The 21,067-nt window shown below is 36.6% G+C and overlaps 1 protein-coding gene across 1 annotated transcript in view; it reads right to left on the bottom strand.

Annotated features, from left to right (window-relative positions):
• Positions 1-1,222: 1,222 nt before the first annotated feature.
• UBE2U (ubiquitin conjugating enzyme E2 U) overlaps positions 1,223-21,067 on the bottom strand; it is a 36,036-nt gene continuing 16,191 nt past the window's right edge. The window contains exons 6-8 of the mRNA XM_054572607.1: positions 16,054-16,102; positions 7,791-7,876; positions 1,223-1,308 (exon numbers count right to left, since the gene is read on the bottom strand). Of these exons, the coding sequence (XP_054428582.1) occupies positions 1,223-1,308; positions 7,791-7,876; positions 16,054-16,102 (221 nt within the window). The remainder of the gene's footprint in view (positions 1,309-7,790; positions 7,877-16,053; positions 16,103-21,067) is intronic.

Raw genomic sequence — 21,067 nt, 5'->3', positions numbered from 1 at the left:
TGACGTGATCCAACTTTTCCTAAATTTTGGGGTTCTGTGGGATGCTGGCATAACATAATGAATCAATGATCAAACAAATAAAACAAAGCAGTTCTCTTAAAGGAAATAAAAACGGAAGTCATGTCAAAGCAAAATTAACCTTGTGTTCTAAGTTTCTTTAACTTTAAATGAAACTTGAAACTTGCCTTTAAGAAAAAAAATCATGCATGTATTTCAAATTCTGCTCAATAAAAACTTTTCTACTGCCTATAATTTATTCTGAAAGCAGAAAAGTATCTAATGCAAAGATTTTCACCACTTTGGCTTAAAGGAAAGCTGTTGTAGGAGTCAACTGGATAAAGAATATCCAACCAAAAAACCTAATCTGAACTCTGATGTTAAAAGGTAGGAAAGTATATTTTGAAAACCTGGATTCCTATGCCAATCCAAAATACAGTACATTATGTTTACTAATCCTGTATTCCCATCTAGAAAATAGCTAACAAGTCACAAAGTTTTTCTTTTTAAAGAGGTAAATAAGGTAAATGCAAAAAATGGGGTCTTTAATTCCCCTAGCTTTGTGGTAGTACCTCACTGATACTTTGAAATAAGCCCACCAGAATAAATGACTCCCTTCAGCCAACACCACAGAGCTGAGGTGAGAACTTTGCCAGCATCATAAAGCAGGAAAACGGCCTTTACAAGTCAAGAGCCCAAGATGAGACCCCTCCTTAGTGTGGTCTAAGAGTCAAGTCTATGGTTTCTGAAGATACTGCAATAATTTATTTTTGTATTTTACTATGTGCTTCCTCATTAGATGTAATATATTTAGTTCCTGAGTGAGAAAATTCTGTGGAAGAAAAAAAAACATTTGGAGCTATATGAAAGATAAAAAACTATTCGATGATACATGAACAGGTTGAAGGTTTTTCCCTATTTCTGTCATGTTGATAAAGATAATGGGAATGGGGATGAGAATGAATGGGGAGGGCGCTGTGAGATCCCTGCACCGTGGCTCATGTCCCATTATATCCATTTTTGGCAGCGAATAGGTAGCAAAGATGTTTCCCACCTGGATTCATAGGAAAGGAAAAAAAATAATACTTCTTATGTTTGTTAAGTTTAGAAAAAAGCATAAGGTCTTTCCAAAGGATTTCTTCTGATGATTCAGTTAGATAGTAGAAAGTGGAATAGTAGATATTTCAAGTTAATAGGATAATATATTCCAGACACTTAAAATTACTTACTTTAAATTCCATTCTTTATGATGTTTTAGCTCCACTTTCTTCCATTTACAATACTCTCCAATGAAATTTGGATCTTCAAGTACTGAAATTAGAATATAAAAAAGAACTATGCATACATTCTTTATAGTTCAATGTTTAAAATAATCTACTTCTTATTAAGTTGATACGTGGCAAGGATGTACACTATATACTTCAAGTCATATTATAATGCTCACTTTCCAAATTTCATTTATTCGAAGTTGGTATTATTGGATGTTGTTTGAAATAAGTAGATTGTGTCTTCAAAAGTTTTCATTATAATGACATTTGTTTATGTATCATTTACAGTAATGTAGAAAGTATTAAAATGACTCATATAGAAACTATAGACACTATAGTTTAACAAAATTCTAATTCAGCACTTCAAATGGCAAAGTAAAACCTTAGGGTTAGAAGTGACCTTACAGAACTCGATCTTTCCAAAAGAATCTGTAACAGATGATCATCCAGGCTGCAAATGAATCCTTTGCCAACAACAAAAAAACCCTCCTTTTTGTTGTTGGGAGACTGCCTGCTCCACTGACAGACGGTAAGGTCACCATGCCCCCCCCCCCCCTTAATCTGAGTTCTGAGTTTCCACTGGTCCTAGTTCTGACCTCTGGAGCAATACTAAGTTCATTCCTCCCCCGTGGGAGAGAGCCCTTCTAATATCTGAAGATAGCCCTAAGGGCAGCCTCCGTTCCTGCAACTGTTTCTTAAGGCATGATTCTCTAGAGGCCCAGCCATCCTCATCATCCTGGCAATGAAATCTGTTGATGTGCCTTCTAAAGTTTGCATCCAGAACGAGCTCAGGATCTTGGTTTCATTTGAATAGCAAAGATGTAATGAGTTGCTACCTCCCTTGGGCTGCGTGCTACGCGTCTTATCAATTCGGCTATGAGCTGCATTAGTGTTTTCTGGAAGTCCTATTGAACCACTGGCTCATATGTTTGTGGTTAATTATAAAATTTAAGCCTTTACATTTACATAAAATTTATTGACATCTATTATGCTTAAGGCACTGGTAGTTTTTACATGAAATATGATTAATCCAGATCAAATAACCATAGATCTCTTATCTATTAATCCATCTATCTATCTATCATCTCCTTGTTCCTTTTAATTGTCCTAGGTTTACAGCCTTGAAATATTTAACCAACTAGATATCACCACCCCTTTTGCCGGTATCTGGACCTTCCTTCTTAACAATATTAATTAACCCTTTCTTGCTTGATGAGATTTGTCATTGATAGAAAAACATTTAAACTGTCTATCAATATCACATGATTTTCACTAGCAGTGCTCCTCTCTATTCTTTTCTTTTCTCGCTTCAAGCATACACAAGCACATACACATATTCTTGTAGGCTTTATTAATACTGTTTTATTGGTATTTGAATATATACTCCTCTCTTCCATTAAGGAGGGAAATCTGAGCTCCCAGGGGTTCTTAGTGAGGTCTCCTTATTTCCTTTAGATGATTATAATAACTAATATTAATTGAGTTCTTACGAAATACTGAGCACTTATAAAGTACAAATACAATGATTACCATTATAATAACCACTTCATAGATAAACAAACAGAAAGGTTGAGTAATGTCTTCTTGAAATTTAAAATTTGAGGTTTCTAATCAAGGATAATTTATATCTTCCCTTAATTTTTTGAAACTGCCTTTCCTACATTTTCTATTCGAATATGTATGGCTGTCTCTTTCTTATATATTATGAAAGCCCTAAAGGCATGGTCATTTTTCCTGACTATTCCCATTAATTTGATATCATTAACTTACTTTCTTTTTTATTTTCTTATTGGCTTTTTCTACTACCTGAAAAATTTAAAAAAGTACAGTATTTGTACAAACTTTTAGCACTTCCTATTTCATCCCTATATATTTTTTTCACTTATCTTCACTTACCTTACCTGACTGTTAACTCCTCAAAAGGCTTATCATAATATTTATCTTATTGTCTCCAACACATAGTCCATTGTCTAGAGATAGAAGATGCTCAATAAATAATGTTGATTTAGAGGGAAATAATGGAGGAATGAGGACAGAAGAGGAAAGAGAGAGAGCATGCCAGCACAAGTGAGTGAACAAGAAGAAAGGATCAGTAAAATTCTGTTAGAAGTTCTTTTTCTTTTTTTTATCCTTACCCAAGAATATGCTCATTGACTTTAGAGGGGGATAGAGAAATGACGTGAGACAGAAACATCAATCAGTTCCCTCCTGTACACGCCCTGACCAGGGACTGAGCCCATAATCTAGGTACGTACCCGGACCGGGAATCCAACCCTTAACCTTTTGGTTTATGGGACAATATCGCAACCAGCTGAGCCACCCGGCCAGGGCTATTAGAAGTTCTTGAAGATGAAATCCCCCCACCACTACTTTATTTGCCTTTGTGGCAGTTCTGCATTCTCTGGTAGGAAATCATTCTCTATTGCCTCTATAATGTAGTTCTCCCTCTTTCCCTTCTGAGGATCACTGGGACTTGCTTTTATTCTCTTTTTGCAATGACACCCCTCCCCCTGACCAACATCTGCATAGGCTGGTCTTAAAAAATTTTTTTCCATTGCTGGGACTGCCATGTCCAAAGAAATATAATAACACCAACTTGCTTAGCAGATTTTATTTTCACACATACTGTCTCATACTAACCATAGAGCAACATTAAATAAGAGTAGGACATTTTTGTCAATGAATAGAAATGAAAAATGAGGTACAAAGTGTTAAATGACTAACCTAACTTCACTTCACTGTATGTGGCAAACTAGTACAGGGCTGAGGAGTCTCTAATTTCTGACATCATGCTCTTCCCGCTAGAGCCTTTACAAACTTGGTTGCACGTTGTAATAACCTGGGGAGCTTTTAAAGCTACTGCTGCCTACTCCTGCTCCCAGAGATCTTGATGTAATTGGTCTGGGGGTGTGCCCTTTACATGGGAATTTTTACAAGCTCCTCTGGTGGTTCTAATGAGCAGTCAAGACTTAGAACCATGCATGGAAATTAGAAGGCACTGCCTCTTGCATCTAAATGTAGTTTGAAGACACTTGCCCTTATTCCTGGCTCAAAGACTCACAGAATGAAAGTCTCCCAGAGTGAAAGCAAGCATCCCCAGGATGCTTCAGGCTGTTTGGTCTGTCTTGATGACAGCAAACATCAGGAAGCCTCCGCTCAATATTACAGGGTACACTGGTCTGAAGGAATTCTTTTCCTCTAACATAAACATTTCCTTATGGGGATTATACTCTGTCGTTAAGGTGCTGTTGCCCACAACCAGATGTAGTGGTTTGTTCTCTGCCAAACTTTTAATTTGCCATTCTATGGTGATGGCCAGGGAACAGTGGATCATCCATACATCTTCCCATATGACTGCCTATGATTATGAACTAATAATTATAGTTATTAAAAAATGAACTGCATATTTTCCAGAATTTGAATTTAAATCTCAGGTTATAAAGAAATAAATATTTTTACATCATATTATAAAAGCAATATAGTATGATAGGAAACAACAAACATGGAGTCAGAGGATCTGGTCCAAGTCTTTGGGCCACAGTCTATTTGTACTAATCAATAACCACACTTATTGAACACTCACCATGTGCTAGGTGCTGTTGTAAGTGCTCCAACCTGTGAGGCATGTGCTATAATTATTCTTTTTTATAGATGAAGGAACTGGGACACAGAGGGGCTAAGAAATTTACCCAAGGTCACATAGCTAGTAAATGGCAGAGTCAGGATTAAATTTCAGCAACCTGGCTTCAGAATTTACACTCTTTACCAATACATAATATTACCTCTTACATGTGTGACCTTGGGTGAATTACTTAGCTTCCCTTGGTCTTGGTCTTCTCATTTGTAAAACCAAGCAATAACATTAATGCCTAGATCATAAGGTTGGTATACCACTGGGCATGATGTGTATTAGATGTTGATAAATGAGAAAGTAACATTGGGATGATTAGAAAACATAATACAGAGTACATTCTGTAAACTGTGTTATACAAGAATAAATGTTCTAGTATTATGTCACACATGACTATGGGTAGACTTGTGGCACAAAGATATGGAAAAGAGTAATTTTCCAAAATCAGAATATAACCACTCATCACTGTTCATAAAGTAAAAAGCTTTAAAAATATGCACGAGAGCTTGATAATCTTTCCAGTGATAAGAATGTAACTGCAGAAAATGAAGTTATTAGAAATTTCTCTTTTATTCCTGAGTAGTTGAAGACGCATTCTACAATGTAATATAAAAGCTTCATCATTATTATTGCCAGGAAATTAGGCTGTTAAAAAAAATAGTATTGGATCACATCCAGCTGAATTATCCAAAGACAAAATGGCCAGCAGCAGATGTAAGGTTTACATTTATTTTTTAAAATTGTGCTGGTTATTTTTGAAGGAAAGCTCTTGAAACATTCTTATAACAAATCCCTGGGGGAAGCAGAGGCAGGGTGATTGTGAAATATTGCACCATGGGTTAGAATCAAAGTCTCAGAAATTCTTCTGGGCCGGAGGTAACCATTACCAGTTATTGCCTTCACAAAGAGGGATGAATTACATACTAGGTTAGGGACAGACAAGGAAACAAGAACCAAATTAAACATTTTGATATCAAACTCTTTTGAAGAAGAAACTGCAGTCAGTGGTGATTCATTATCTTTCCCTTTTTAACTTGTTCTTTATTGCTCAAAATCATTTCCAAATTTTGTTAAGTTTTGGCATGGGCTTCGATTATTTTTTTTTCCTAGGAGTTTGGAGTCTTTGAATGCCTCTTTATATTTACATGTTATTCCATAAAGCCCCATCCTATACTGATCAGCTTGAGTTTTGGTTGAAGGAGTTGGGTGCTGAGTCATTCCCTAGACTGTGTCAGTTGCCTCTGACACTGTGTTTGCTCAGGGTTATTCCCTCCTGGAATGCATCTGAGCTCCTCAGTGCCTCACACACTCAAGGCATGTTTGCAGAATTGACTGAGCAGCACCCAACCACTGATCTCTGAAGTGAAGTGAACATTCATGTATTCTGTTATCAAAAGTAATAAAATTCTTTATGCTGATAGAACTACTAAAGAGTGTTTCTTAAAACACCTTAAGTTATTCTCTTAACCACTAATTCATGAGTGAGTGAGGAAGGTAATGTTTAGTCACAAAATAAATAACCAACATCCTGAAAGAACATGTAATTTCTTAGAATTTATTGATCTCATTTAATTTTAAAAAATATTTGTTAAGCTTAGTAGTACTTTTTGCTACAACCTGTGCTTAAAACTGGAAGCTTTTTTTGTGTGCGATATTTTGTCTTATTGAAACCAGTTACGACACCATCACAATCATGAGAAGAAACTTGATGAGACTACAAATGAAGGCAGTGGGGTGGGATGGGGTGAGGTGGAGGGAAAACCTTCATGATGTTGTAGGAGGTAAAATCAACAAAGCTTAACGAGGGAGACAAAGAGGTCTAGGAAACTTCTGTGATTCTGGTTTAGGCAAGTAAATGCAATAAATGGTTATCTACACTAACCAAGAGAGGTAATAAAGGGTAGGTTTTAGGGCAAGATAATGAATTCACTTTGGGACCTCTTAAGTATGAGATGCCTGAACACATGTAGGTGAGATGTTCAACGCACAGATTTAAGTATGCATGCAGAACTCATGAGAGGGCCTGGCTAGTGAGGAGGCTTAGGAATTGCTAGAAGGTAGGCCAATGAAACCAGGGTGGTGGGTAAGGTCTCTTGGTAGGCCGGGCTGAAAATGAACTTTTGTCTAAGGGAAGGGGCAGAGGAGCACTAAGTAAGGGAGGAGGAAAACCGTGGATGTATATGGTGGCATCTAATACAAGGAGAGCATAGCTGTTGAGAGTATAAGATAAAAAGTAAAAAATAGACCCTGAATCTGGAAACTGGGAATCACTGTGACTTCAGAATGCACCATTCAGCAGATCAGATGAAGCAAAATCACATCTCAGTAAGTGTGTGTAGAATGGATAACTCACTGTGATCCAAATAATGAAACAATACTCTAAAGATTTGATTAAATGAAACTAAGAAGTTGTCCAGCTTCCCCCTTTCTGCCTTTCTAATTCCTAATGCATGATGGCAACAGATTTTGCTATAGATCAATAAAATTGAAAGCCCTAGGTTTATATGTTAGTTTCTTTTTTTGCTGTCTTTCTACTTAATACATTCTCTGGCTTCGAGGATAATAGTGTTTAGAATCAAAAAGTTTCCTCTTGCTATGAAAGCTTCTTTGTGGGGTGAAGAGAGTAAAGTAAACCTCATAATACTGAGAATGTCATCATTTATTCCTCCAATGGCCTCTATTTCCTTCTAGCTTTTAATCAGACTTCAGTCCAAAACGCTATATAAAAGAGGAACTAAATTAAGATGTTGATTAGTATAGAGAGCATACAGAGAAGTTTATCACCCTCAGATTGCAAATATATGTCAATGAGTCTTTAAAAACAAAACAAACTGAGAATAATTAAGAGATTAACGTATACCAGAAGGACATGGGATTAGACTAGATCACCTTACATGGAGTTCTGTAACATTCCGCAGCTTTTGATGTAGCTATTTCAGACCATGTCTTGTAGTAATCATCAAATGAAATTTTAATTGACCTGAAAATATAAATTAAAATCAGACTTTGAGTAGTTTGCAAGTTTGTTTTCAAAATTATTTTATCAGAGTAAACTGTTTCAGACAACAATATCTTGTCACAAGACATTAAAATGATTTGTAGTTTCTAACAAATTGAACATACTAATTCTGCCACTAATACACACAAATCACAAAAAGGAAAACCTATCTAAATCATTTTTTCAATAATAGATGTAAACGTGCATCCATATGTATATTTTAAAAAGAAAAATATAGGTTTAGGTTATCTGCCTTTCATGAATACCTGAAAAAAACTTCAAGGAAAGGATCATACCTATACATTTTCTTCCTACAATAAATAATTGTCTTAATTTCTATGTCAGATTTTTTAAAAGATTTTATTTATTTTAGAGAGGAAGGAAGGGGGGAAGATAAGAGAGAAACATCGATATGAGAAATATCAAGGGGTTGCCTCTCTCATTCACCCCCATGGGGACCAAACCCTTAACACAGGCTCGTGCCCTGACTGGGAATCAAACCAGTAACCTTTCACTTGGTGGGATGACATCCAACAAACTGAGCCACAATGGTCAGGGATCTATGCCAAATTTTAGTAAAATCACCTTTATTTCTTTTTATTATGAAGAGAAATGAAACACTGGAATTGAGATTAGTTTAATTTTGACACTGAATCTGGTCACTTTTTAAAGAGGAAACAAGAACTCTTTTCTATGATTCCTACCTGCATTTTCCTCCCCTGTGCTAATATTACTATGTCCTAATGGGAAAGCAAAGGTTGTTATGAAGTATTAAACAAGAATTGTGAAATAGTCTCTTAAATAACTGCCTTTCCAATTTATTTTTCTACAACTTTTCGAGTGCAGAGGTTTTCAACATTCTACAAACAAAACATTGCTTTGGGCTATTTTTCAGACATGTAAAATCACCAGTTGACTGGCTTAGATGTTTGAACATCAATGTAAAAGACATTCTGTCTGTGTTCCATTTTAAGTTCCTAGCTCTTTATAGGAAGAAGCAACTTTTCAGTTAGAATATGTCTACTGGCATTAATTTTTATAGGTGGCTTAAAGTAAACATTGAACTAAATTTTGAAATGAATGGGGCAATATCTAAATGTGTTAATTCATTCATCTATTTAAATGATAATTACAGACACCTAATTTTAACATTTTAAAATGTGTTATTGCTTTTGCAATCATATGTAAGTAGAAATCTGAAAGTTGGTGAAGATAAATTAATCACTACTATTATTGCTTCCAGAGCTACATGCGGTGCTTTCCACTACTAAATGATATACTAAACTAACATTAATTTCCCAAAGAAATGTTTCAGCATTTGGCAATGGAGGTAACAAAATGAAAGGCCGCATTATATTTCCTGCATGAAAAAGCTTGTGATCAATTTGCTGTCACAGATCATTTAGCAGACAACAATGACCCAAGAGGAAGGAAACTGTCAACACACTGTCTCGTGAAAAAAAAATACACGATCTTCAGGCACAATCGTCTCCATTGTTTTTTGTCTGTTTGACGATGACCCCTGACCCTCTCCCTTCCCAACAGTGTCCTGTTCAATTTCAAACTGTTAGCCTTCAGGGGCTTTCTTTTCTTTCCCCAGAATAATTAAAAATACTACCCTAAAAGGTATAACTTCAGTATAGTTTGAATATACAAAGCAGACTGTCTTAAACATTTGGGAATATTTGCATTTTCAATTCTGTAAAGGAAACAGCCCCTTAAAATAAGAGAACAGTAACTATTTTACTACTATTCAGATAAACTGCTAAGTTTACAGGGATATATGCAGTATAAAAAATACATGTGTTTATAGTTTCAACCAGTTACAAGATTTCATTGAGGATTATCATTGGCATTCTGAACATGAAAAAGTAGAAGATATAATTTTAAACTGAATATCAGAGCTCCTTATTTTGATGAGAAAATAAGATGTATTCCTGAACTAGTAAATGGAATAGCTTTACATATTAACATCCTAAAGTGTTAACACCACTTAACACAGACATTTGGAGACTATAATGACCATGGCTGTAAGCAGGAAATGTTGGGACAGAGAGACATAGCTTTGTTTTGGAGTCATTAGGGAAAGTGTCACTCATAATATAGACCTTGAACCAAGGAAAGAGGCATTTTAGGCAAAGGGAACATTATTTGCTGTATATAGCTCATTTGGGGAGAAGCATGGTGTGTACACTGGTACACGCAGAGGATGCTGGGGAAAGATGATAATAACAAGGTAATTGACTAGAGTGGAGAGTTCCAATGCCACTCCACTCCAGGGGCCTAGGAGTTTGATAAAATCAGTGAAACTGGGCAATGCAGGGTCCTCAGACTTAGGCAGAGAATGGATTAGAGTTGATTCAGTAATCTTGATTTATTAGGTGATGAAGAACAATCAGAAGTTCTCAAATAAGGCAAGCAAATTATGAAATCTATATAAGAGTCTTTTCCTGGCATTAGTATGCAGGGTGGATCATATGGGAAATTAAATGCTGGGGGACAAGTTAAGAAACAAATGTGACAATTCAGGCAAGAGATACAGAGAGCTAATGTGAAGGTGGGAGCAAAGATTACCAAGGGGAGGAGATGAATCGATGGTAAAGAATTGACTGGACTGGTTGCCTGATAGGGTGTGAAAGGTGAAGGAATTTGAGGGTCAAATATTCTCCTAAAGCCCAGAAGACCAGTTAGTTTTGCTATTAATAGAAAGTGTCTAGAGAAACTGAAGTAAAATATGAGTTTAATTTTAAACACAGGTTTTAGGTGATGACCTTTAGGAGTGTGATTGAGAAATTGAGACTGGAAATAAGAGATTTGGGTCAAATCAACATAAAGGTTGATAGATGACGCCATTAGGGAAAACAAACTCCAAAAGAGTAATTAAGTGTTTAGAAAAGAAAGAGCAGAAACTGATTCATAGTTAAGAGGGGCCAGTGAAGAAAACAAAAGGATAATTAAGGGGAGAAGAGAATTGTGGCAGTGATATTTCAGGGAAGCAACATCTCAGCCATAACAAAGTCTAATGATTAAATCCCTATACATCTCTGGATATTCAGGCATTAGTATCATGGGTAAGAGTACAGGCCGTGGAATCACCTGGCCCGGCTGAAAACACTCTGCCACTGTGACTTATTAGCTGTGCGACTTGGGGCAAACTCCCTAACCCCTCACTCCTATTTCCTTAACTATAAAATTAAAAGATAGAATTTCTTCTTGTGAGCATTCAGTGAAATCATCCAAGGAAAGAGCTGCATAGAGGGTTTAGCACCCCTCAGCCCTCCGTGTCAGCTGCTCTCCTGAACGGACTCAGAGAAAAATCTTACATTCTCTCCTACAAACTCTAGACAGCTTCCTAGTTGTTTTTCTATCTCAGTCTCTCCCTATTCCAGGTTATCATGCCTCTGTTTGAAAACCACAGTTGGTTATCTAATGCTATAGGATGAAATCTAAATACTCTCAAATATAACTCAAGGTTCTTCGTCATCAAGCCGTTTCCAACCTTTACTTCCGCCATCCTTCCACACGTCCAGAGGCGCTATCACATGGAACTTCCTGATGTCCCTGAGTATGCCATAATGTTACATTTCTACATTTGTGCAAGCAGTTCTATCTAGAGACTCCTTTGCTCTCTGTGCAAACTCTTACTTATCAAGGTTCAGGCCCAATAAAAATATTATGTACATGAAAGGTGTCACAATGGACATTGAGGTTGGCCCCCTAATAATTTGTTTTTCTCACATTTGGTATGTGTCATTCAGTCTGATGGAACTGACCTCACACTTGGCTCTAAGTCAGGGCCTGATGCATTTTGGGCTATCTGACAATGGTCACTAGTTTAGGAAAAGGAACATAAAAAGGTCCAATCAGAGCAAAATGTATTCTAACATTCTAGCATATCTTGATATCTAGGAATGTTAATTTCTTTGTTCTTCAAGACTGCCTTGCTATTCTAAATCCTTTGTATTTCTAAATACATTTTAAAACTGCCTTGTTCATTTTCAGGAAAAAAAAATGGATGAGAATCGAATCTATAGATTTGGAAGAATTGGCATTATAACAGTGTTTACTTCTTCCCAGTCACGAACACTGCATATCTGTTTCTTTAGGTCTTTAAAAATTCTCCCACAGATTCGTTTTGCAGTTTTCATTATAGTTGTCTTAGTCATCTTTGTTAAATCTTGGTGTTGTAATGGTGTTTTTAAAATTTCACTTTCCATGTATTGATTGCTAGTATATAAAACTTAGTTGATTTGTTAATGTTCATCTTGTTGAATACACTTATTCATTTTCACACTTGTATATTCCTTTGGATTTTACTATATAAATATCCTGTTTTCTGTGAATAAAAATAATTTACTTCCTTCTTCCCAAACTTCGTAACTTTTCTTTTCCTTGCTTCATTGCCCCGGCGAGCATCGTGGGAAATGGAAGTGATCATGGGCCTACCTGCTGTGTTCCTAGACTCAGGAGGAAAAGCAGTTAGCATTTCACATTTAAGTATGAGTTTGGCTATGGGACTTTTGTAGATTTCCTTTATTGGAATAAGGAAATTCTCTTCCATTCCTAGTTTGCTGAGAATTTATTTATTTTTTTAATCATGAATGGGTAGTACATTTTAGCAAATATATTTTCTGGATTTATTGAGATCATTTTATTTTTTTTCCTTTATTTGGTTAACATGATCAGTTACACTGACTGATTTTCAAATTTTAACCAAAGTGTCTTTCCTGAATTCAAGCCCACTTAGTTATGATGTTATCACTTTTTATGTATTAGTGGATTCAGTTTGCTAAGATTTTGGTTAGATTTATGTATCTGTGTTTATAAGAGATACTGGTCTATAATTTATTTTCTTGTAATAATTTCATATTTTAGAATCAGAGTTTGGAAGTTGGTAAGTATACCCATTTTCTCTATTACTGAAAAAGAGTTTTAATACCTTTTTTCAAAATTTGTCTTATTTTGTAATAACTTTAGATTTATAAAAGAGTTATAAAGATAGTTGACTATTTTTTAAAAATTAAAGTATGATCTGCATTCAGTAAAATGAGGATTTTAAGCATACAGATTAATGACTTTTGATGAAAGACTACATCTTTACAAATACAAGCCCAAACAAGATATAGAATATTTTCATTACTGCAGAGAGTTGCCCACTGCCCCTTCCCAGCCAATCACCCTTGACACTTTGGGCGATCACTGATCTCCTTTCTATCACTATCGATTTGTTTTACCTGTCTTAAAACTTTATATACATTGAATCATATAGTATGCACTCCTTTGATTACTCTGAATTTTTTTTATGTGCTCAACATAATGTCTGCTTTACCATGCCATGCTGTTGCATTTATCAACAGTTCATTCATTTTTATTGCTGATAGAATTCCATTTATGAATATAACAATTTATTTATATATTCAACTGTTGATGGACACTTTAGAGCTTTCCAGCTTGGGAGATTATGAATGAGACTCCTATGAACATTTGTGTGCAAGTTTTTTGTAAATTGTATTTTAATTTCTCTTAGGTAAATATTAGGAGAAATTACTAGATCACAGGGTAGATGAATGTTTGATGTTATAAGAAACTGCTAAATCGTGTTTCAAACTGGTTTGGGGCTTGTCAAACGGTGTAACATTTACAGCGATATAGGGGAGCTCTAGTTACTCTGTATCCTCGCCAACAACTGGGATCATTGGTTTTTCTCAGCGGTGCGCTCTCCCAGCCTCCCCCATCCCAGTGAATGACAGCAATACCCGTCCAGTTCAAACCAAAATCTAATAATAATTCTTGATTCCACTTTTCTCTGATACTCTCCACCTAATCAAACCAAGCCTTAAATTCATCCACTTTTCTCCCTCTCCTCATCTATGCCTTCCACCTTAGCCCAAATCACCATCATCTCTCCCCTGGTTTACTCAAATAACCTAATTAATTCTCCTTGTTTCCACCTTAGATCCTTCACAATCTGTTCCCCACACAGCAGTGAAAATAGTCCTGTTAAGATGTAAATCTCATTGTGTATTTCCCTTTAAAGCTGTCCAGCTGTGTCTCAATTCCCACTGCTAATCTAATCAAATCAGAATTCCTTACCTAGTTTATAAAGGCCTAAATGATATGGCCCTGCTGACTTCTCTTAACTCGTTGCCTACCCCTCTCCTCTTTTCGCCTCGCTGTGTTCCAGCTACAGTGAATTTCTTTATGATCCTCTAACACACAATGCTCATATGCAATTTAGGGTCCAGGAGGGGGTGGGAGGGAGGGGTAAGGGGGAGAGAGAATTTGTTGTTTCACTTTTTTATGTTTTCATTGATTGATTCCTATATATGCCCTGAACCCACAACCTTGGTGTATTGGGATGATGCTCTAAATAACTGAGCTACCTGGCCAGGGTTTGAGTCACTTCTGACAAAAGTTATATTTAGATCATTCTCCCAGACCCCAAATGCTGTACTATTGTCATCAGAATTGTCTCCTCTTCAGAGGAGAGTTGCTAATTTTAGCTTATAAATTTTGTGAGGTCAGAGGTCATATATTATTCAGTTGTGCATCCCAACACTGGAACACAGCACCGGGCATGGAGCATATGCTTGGTGAATGTATTTTAGATAAGTGAATAAATAGCTGCTCTTCGAGAGGCTGCCCCTTATCATATCAAATGGTATTCTACAGCCCAGGGGTATCCTCCCAGAAGACCAGCACAAACTTAAATCACCTTCAATCACTGAACATCAACTGGATTCCCTTGACTATACTCTGTCTACCCAGTTGACTGGACTTCGCCTAAGTTTTGTTATGCCCTACAAAAACAGGTTTCGATCACATGTCTATGCCTCTGGAATAATTTCTATAGCTAGGTGAGTTCTCCCAGCTCATGATAAAATTCTATCCCATGGTGCTAGTCTGGCAATACAAAGAGCAGCTTCTCTCTCGGAACAATTTCTGCAAGACCTTGTTGGGAATGCTCTTATTGTAAAAACTAAAGGTTAGAGAGAACTGAGTCTTATCCCATCTATACCAGGAGTAAATATCAGAATTCATAGCTACATAACAAATTGTAACCTAGTATGTACTAGGAGCATAGAGCATCATTGAAATCTAGGTCATATTGCTTCAATTGTGTTCCAGAGATTTCAGGCTAGCACTAGATGAACACCACAAATCAGATCTCACTGGGGCTTCCTTTATCCTTGGTCTGGTTCAGAGAGCCTGCTGAAGCTGAGACCAGAGAAGTCCTTACAGTCTGTTCTTAGTGCCTTATTAGTAAATGCTGGCACTGTACCTTTATGTACTACAAATAATTATACCACAAATACAAAGAACTTTGTGATATTCTAGGAACATCCATGTTTTACAGGGACATTCATGCATTCAAACACCTATTTATCACGGGTCTATTTTGTGCCAGGATGGTCACTTGCTTCTTTCCACATTGACAAGTTTAAAGAGAGCAATGTGCTCTACTGAATTTTAAACTAGTCCAACTCACAAGACCATGCTTATCTGCAAATTTTTCCACATTTTTACAAACAGAGACCACTTGGGTTACTTAGTTTTACTCATCTTCAGGGCCAGTCAAGGAAACCCCAGCTGAAGTAAACATTATTTCAACACCAGTTACTTGACTTTCTTCTACCTCTTGTATGACTGTCAAATCAAGGCTGAAGGAAATGCTCAAGAAACTAATGATGCAGAACCATAGAAGAGAATACTGACCTATATATCGTGTTCACGTGTTTAAGGTTGAATTGACGCCATATTGGCAGGCTGTCTCCTGAAAGGTACAGTGGCTTCAGCCCTAAGTCTTACCATTTTCCTCTAGAATCTATCTTCTAAATTGTTTAGATTTTTGCTCTCTATAATAGTTTGTACTGATTATGTTCACAACATGCTTTCTCTCTTCAACAATAAAAAATAAAAATTAAAAGAATAGGCAAGTGCATATAGTAACATTCAATATTAATTCAATAGTCTAGAAAGAATTCAACAACTTCCCACATTCACCCTGAAGACATTTTAAACATGTATTGTAAGAGGAAAAATGTCTACTTCCTTTTCTGAGTTAAAAAATAATAATTCAATTATGAGAGACAATGTAAACAGTTTAAATAGTCATTTTAATAAATAAATTGACTTAGAATTATATGAAAAAAACTTACCTGGTAAATTTATCTGAGTCTTTAGATAACTCGGAGCTGTCATCTTTCACTGTAAAATAAATAAGTAAGTAAGTAAATAAATAAATAAATAAACAAAAGATTCTAGTTTACTTGGAAGATTAGATACATGGCTTTATGTGCACTCTTTCTGAAGCCCCCATAAAGTGATAATAAAGAAATAAAAATGAGGTATAAAACCTTAAGGAGAGCAAAAGAAAGATAGCAAGAAAAATGTTCAAGATGGAAAACAGATGGCAAGCAGTAGCTGTCTTAGCAGAGGCCATAGAAATTTAAACCTAAACTACAGGATGCGGGGAGGCCCATGAAAAGCAAGCAGGTTTACACTTCAGAACCGGAGAAGCAATTCAGAAACTGAAGGTACCAGATACCTCTGAAAGGTGAGAGATACAGCACAGTCACCCAAGCTTCACACCTTCATCTCGTGCAACCAGCTGATCACCACTACCCAGGCAGGAGGAAGGATGTTTAATCTCTGGGGAAACTGAGTCAGGGAGACTCAAGACTGGAGGAGACTAGGCACAAAGCAGAACAAGAGTATGGTAAGGGACTGAAAGTGGTGAATAGATCATATTGAATATATAAGATTCCTCCTCTCTCCCCCTGTCCAGCTCCCAGAGTGTAAGCAGCTAGCACCTCTCTCCAGGAACAAAATGGAGGATTTATCTCAGGGGAAACAGACAAGCCTACTAACAACTAATGGTCTCATCCTCCACTGAATAACCAACATGAAATAAAACCAACAAGTCCAGTCAGTACTTACATACTTCCAATTGTTTTCCATTCATCATATGTCCATCACACACACAGAGATGGATAATAGGAGAAAATAGGGTTTTTTAAAATTAGAGGATCAGCTCAGTAGATCCTGCATCCAAATATCTGGATATTTAAGAGTAGAACAGAAAATAAAGGGGAAATAAATTATAAAAGGAATTATATATGAAAAATTTCCAGAAATAAATTATTAGAGTTTTTAAAATGAGATTTAAACAGCCTATCAAATCCCCTAATAATGAACGAGGAGTGGAAATCCCCCTCCAAAAAAAAAACAAAACTACAACAAGAAACATTATGAAGAAATATCAGATCACTGGGAATAAAGAGAAGTTTTCAAAAGCTTCCAGGAAGAAAATATATCACATGTGATGAACCGGATGTCTAAATGAAATCAGGCTTCTCAAGAGCAACTCTGGAAACAAGAAGGCAACAGCGTCTTCCCAATTCCAAAAGAAAATTATTTCCAAACTAAAATTTAACCAAACTGTGATCATGTGTGAGTGAAATGAATATATTTTTAGGCATGCAAATTCAGAAGAGATTTAGCTCTCGCAGACTAGGAAGCTCCTAGATGTGCTCTAACAAGATGAAGGAACTAACCCACCAAGGGAACATGAGGGATCAAGCAGGAGCTCCAATCCAAGGGACAGGCACAGGGGCCATCGCAGGGCGCCCCGCAGAGAGCTGCCAGGTCAGAGCTGAGGAGGAGCAGGGTCGCAGGAAAGCGCTCTCCGAGGGAAACGCGCCCGGCCGGATGTCTAGGAGTTGTTTCACAGCTTTATCAGAAAGTTAAAGGAAAGAATAGAGGACAGATTTATAAAAACAAACAAGGGAGTGAAAATTGAGCCATTTGGATAAGAAAAGAAAAACAATAATTCATGGCTCATCTGTGACAAATATTTACTAAGTCATATTAAGGGAACCAAATTGTATTAGGAGACTAGGAAACAAGCAATGCAGGTGAAAATGGCAGTATAAAGGCCGAATCTTTACATTTCAGGAGATGCCTATAAGTAAATCTAAAAGTGAGAACCTCAGAAACATTAGCATAGAATAAACTTAGAAATATACCGGTGAACTCTGGAAGAAACAGCTAGGTGTTTGAAAGCTGCTGGTGCCTTGTGGGGTTGGGGGAGGCACTCAGCAGTGGAGGGTGTGGGCCGCCAAAGGCGGCTATATCTCATTAAAAACCGATTTGTAGTATTTGTTCTTTAAAGCTATGAACATACATTTCTTTGATAGAAAAGAAACACTTAACACTTTTAGTTAAAACAAGCAATGTAGAGACTTTGCTAAAATGTTACTGGACTATCTGGTGCAATGAGATACAAAGAGGAAAAAAGAAGTTTGTGATTCTAGCAAATAAATCCACACACACAATCCTGCTAAACTCAGGTTTTCCATAGCTCCTGACACCTGTAAATGACAGGATAGCTGTAACAATACTGTGATCATCAGCAACAAAATAGAGCTCAATAATGGTATTAAAGCTCATATTCTCCAATGAGGAAGTGATGCTACTGGACTAAATTTCTGTTCTCTCTGACATCTAGAAAGTATTTTTCCCCCAGAGTAATGGGTATTTCTACACATAGCAACAACAACAACAAGTATGCCCTCTAAAAAGAAAATAAACCAATACCTGAAATCCTGAGATATTACCTGCTTCAATTGTGGACATAATTTTCTTTAAAGTTGTTCTACTGTTATGAGGATTAAAAAAAAAAAAAAAAAAAAACAACAGTGACCATGGGAGCTCGAATTGAAGAAGAATGGAATGCTTATTACATCTTCCTAATTATAAGAAGAACAAGATGTATTTGCACAATTATCAGGTTTTTTAAAGTGTGCAAATTAGTATTATAATTTTCCTAAATTTCTATAACTCTTCTCTATTCTTGTGTTATGATGCTATCATAATATCTGTCAGTTATTATATTATAGTTTATTTAAATAAGTATCTGAAACTTGTTAGCATGACCTTCATTTACTTAACAAAAGCTGCAGGAATATACCTGGCTAAGACAAAAATCAATACCTTAGGTTTGGCATGCTATTACTCAGTTTTACTATTTTTATACTCACATTTTCTCCTTCAACAAAAGATTTTTTAAATTATGTGAATCCTATGATTTAAAATATCAAAACAAACATGATAAACGGTACATGTTATTTGACCATATAATCATGTAGAAATAAAAATGTGCGAAGAGAAACTAGGAAAAGAAGGGGATTTATGAGCTTACTGTGAAATCTGTTCATAACAAATTAGAAAATAAGTAGCAATACTCAGAATCTAGGTGGCAAAGTAGTTGTTATACATCATCTCCTTGAAGACCTTTTCTCCTCCCTCCCTGAAGTTTCATAAACAAACAAAGGTAGAGATTGGAAGGTACTTGAAAAATCCACTTGTCTAACATTAGACATTGAGCAAGTAGCTAGCTCTTTGACAACATCCCTGAAAAAAGGTCATTAAACTATACTAAATGAACATTAGTTATAGAAGCATACTACAATATCTATCTGGAAAAAGTCCCGCAATTGTTAATATAACAAGAATGGCTTGCATGACATCAATGTAACCTGGCAGCCAAGGAGAGTGGACTGGAATGCGCATGTGTGAACAATGATGACTTCACTGTACTAGTCAATGAGGGTGGTAGATGCCATTGAGTGACCATGTGTACAATGTGGCCATCGCATTCAAAATGACTGAGTGAGTAGAGCAATGATCTGCATCAAATTTTGCTTTAAGCTTGAACATTCCTCTGTGGAAACTATTTTGATGACAACATGCCTGCTCATGCATCACATGTCCTGCAGTTTTTTGGTGAAACATCTAATCACTCACGTGACTCAGCTCTCCTACAGCCCAGAGTTGGTTCCCTGTGACTTTGGCTTTTCCCAAAATTAAAATCATCTTTGAAAGGGAAGAGATTTCAGAATGTTGATGAGATTCAGGAAAATATGATAGGGCAGCTGATGGCGACGGGGAGAACTGTGTGAGGTCCCAAGGCGCCTACTTTGAACAGGACTGAGGCATCATTGTCCTATGTACAATGTTTCTTGTATCTTTTATCTTCTTCAATAAATGTCTGTTTTTCATAGTACATAGCTGGATACCTTCTGAATAGACCTCATACCTTTAGTGAAAGGGAGTTTTACTACTCGGCAATGTGGCCTTATCCACTCTTCAGCAACCTGGATTGTTAGAAAATTCTTCCTTATGATTGGCCAGGTGGGGCCTGGAATGGTAAACTATGTGGCATTTGCTTCTAGGAAAGATCAGTTAGGCACCCAGGTGACTATATAATTTATTGTCCAAACTGGAACACAGAATGAAAGGAGAGAGTAGAAATAATTATACCAGGACTGTCCCATGTAGTTTGGTGTATTTGAGCTCCCTACCTGTAAGTGAGGGAGACCAGTTCCAGGCTCCAAAAGAGGGTGTCAGGATATGGGAAGGTCATCAGGACCTCCACCAATTAATTAGGTTTGAGCTCAGACCTTGGTGTGTTCTTGTCAATATACCAAGGCAAAGAACTAACTGTTCAGGGGAGGCAAACAGCATGTTAGGGAAATTTTGAGGATGAGAGGCATTTGCATGTCTGGCTTAGGCTTCAAAACTAGTTTCACATCACTAATTATGAGGAAAAAGTCTTCAGTTTAGTCAAGGTATACTCTGGAACAAGGCAGGGCCAAGCCTGATATTCCGATCTTCAATGGCTACAACGTAGCAGGTCTTGGGAAGGTATGACTGATTCATAGCTTCGACACTAGTTTTTAGTTTTCTGGAACACCAGAGAAGAATTTCTCTTTCCTGTCAGAAATCCCTTAAAATATTTGAAAACAGCTTTTATAACTGCCTTTATCTTTTCTTCTACTAGCTAAACAGTTTCCTGGGCCATGGAAAATGTGATGTTCCAAATAGAGCATGCTGGTATTGCAAATGAGGGCCCACCAAACCAGAATCGGGCAAAATGATCATCTAAAACATGCTTAGTAGAAAGTCACCTTCTTTTATTCTTTTGTAGTAAGCTTGTGCTTACATAGCTCCCCAATAATTTTTTCATAGAAGAGAGTTCTGCTATCAAGTCAGGTCTCTTCCATTCTGTACTTAGAAATTTTAATTATTTGATCCTAAATGAATGACGTTATTCTCATCTCATTAAGCTTGGAGCTGTGGGGGAGATAGGAAGGCCCAGGTCGCAGCTGC

This window comes from Pteronotus mesoamericanus, unplaced genomic scaffold, assembly GCF_021234165.1.
Source record: "Pteronotus mesoamericanus isolate MK-2021 breed Mesoamerican mustached bat unplaced genomic scaffold, CSHL_Meso_final contig_105, whole genome shotgun sequence".
In the NCBI taxonomy this organism is placed as follows: Eukaryota; Metazoa; Chordata; class Mammalia; order Chiroptera; family Mormoopidae; genus Pteronotus; species Pteronotus mesoamericanus.
Note: the sequence above shows the minus strand (reverse complement) of the source record. Positions and strands in the feature narration are given on the sequence as shown.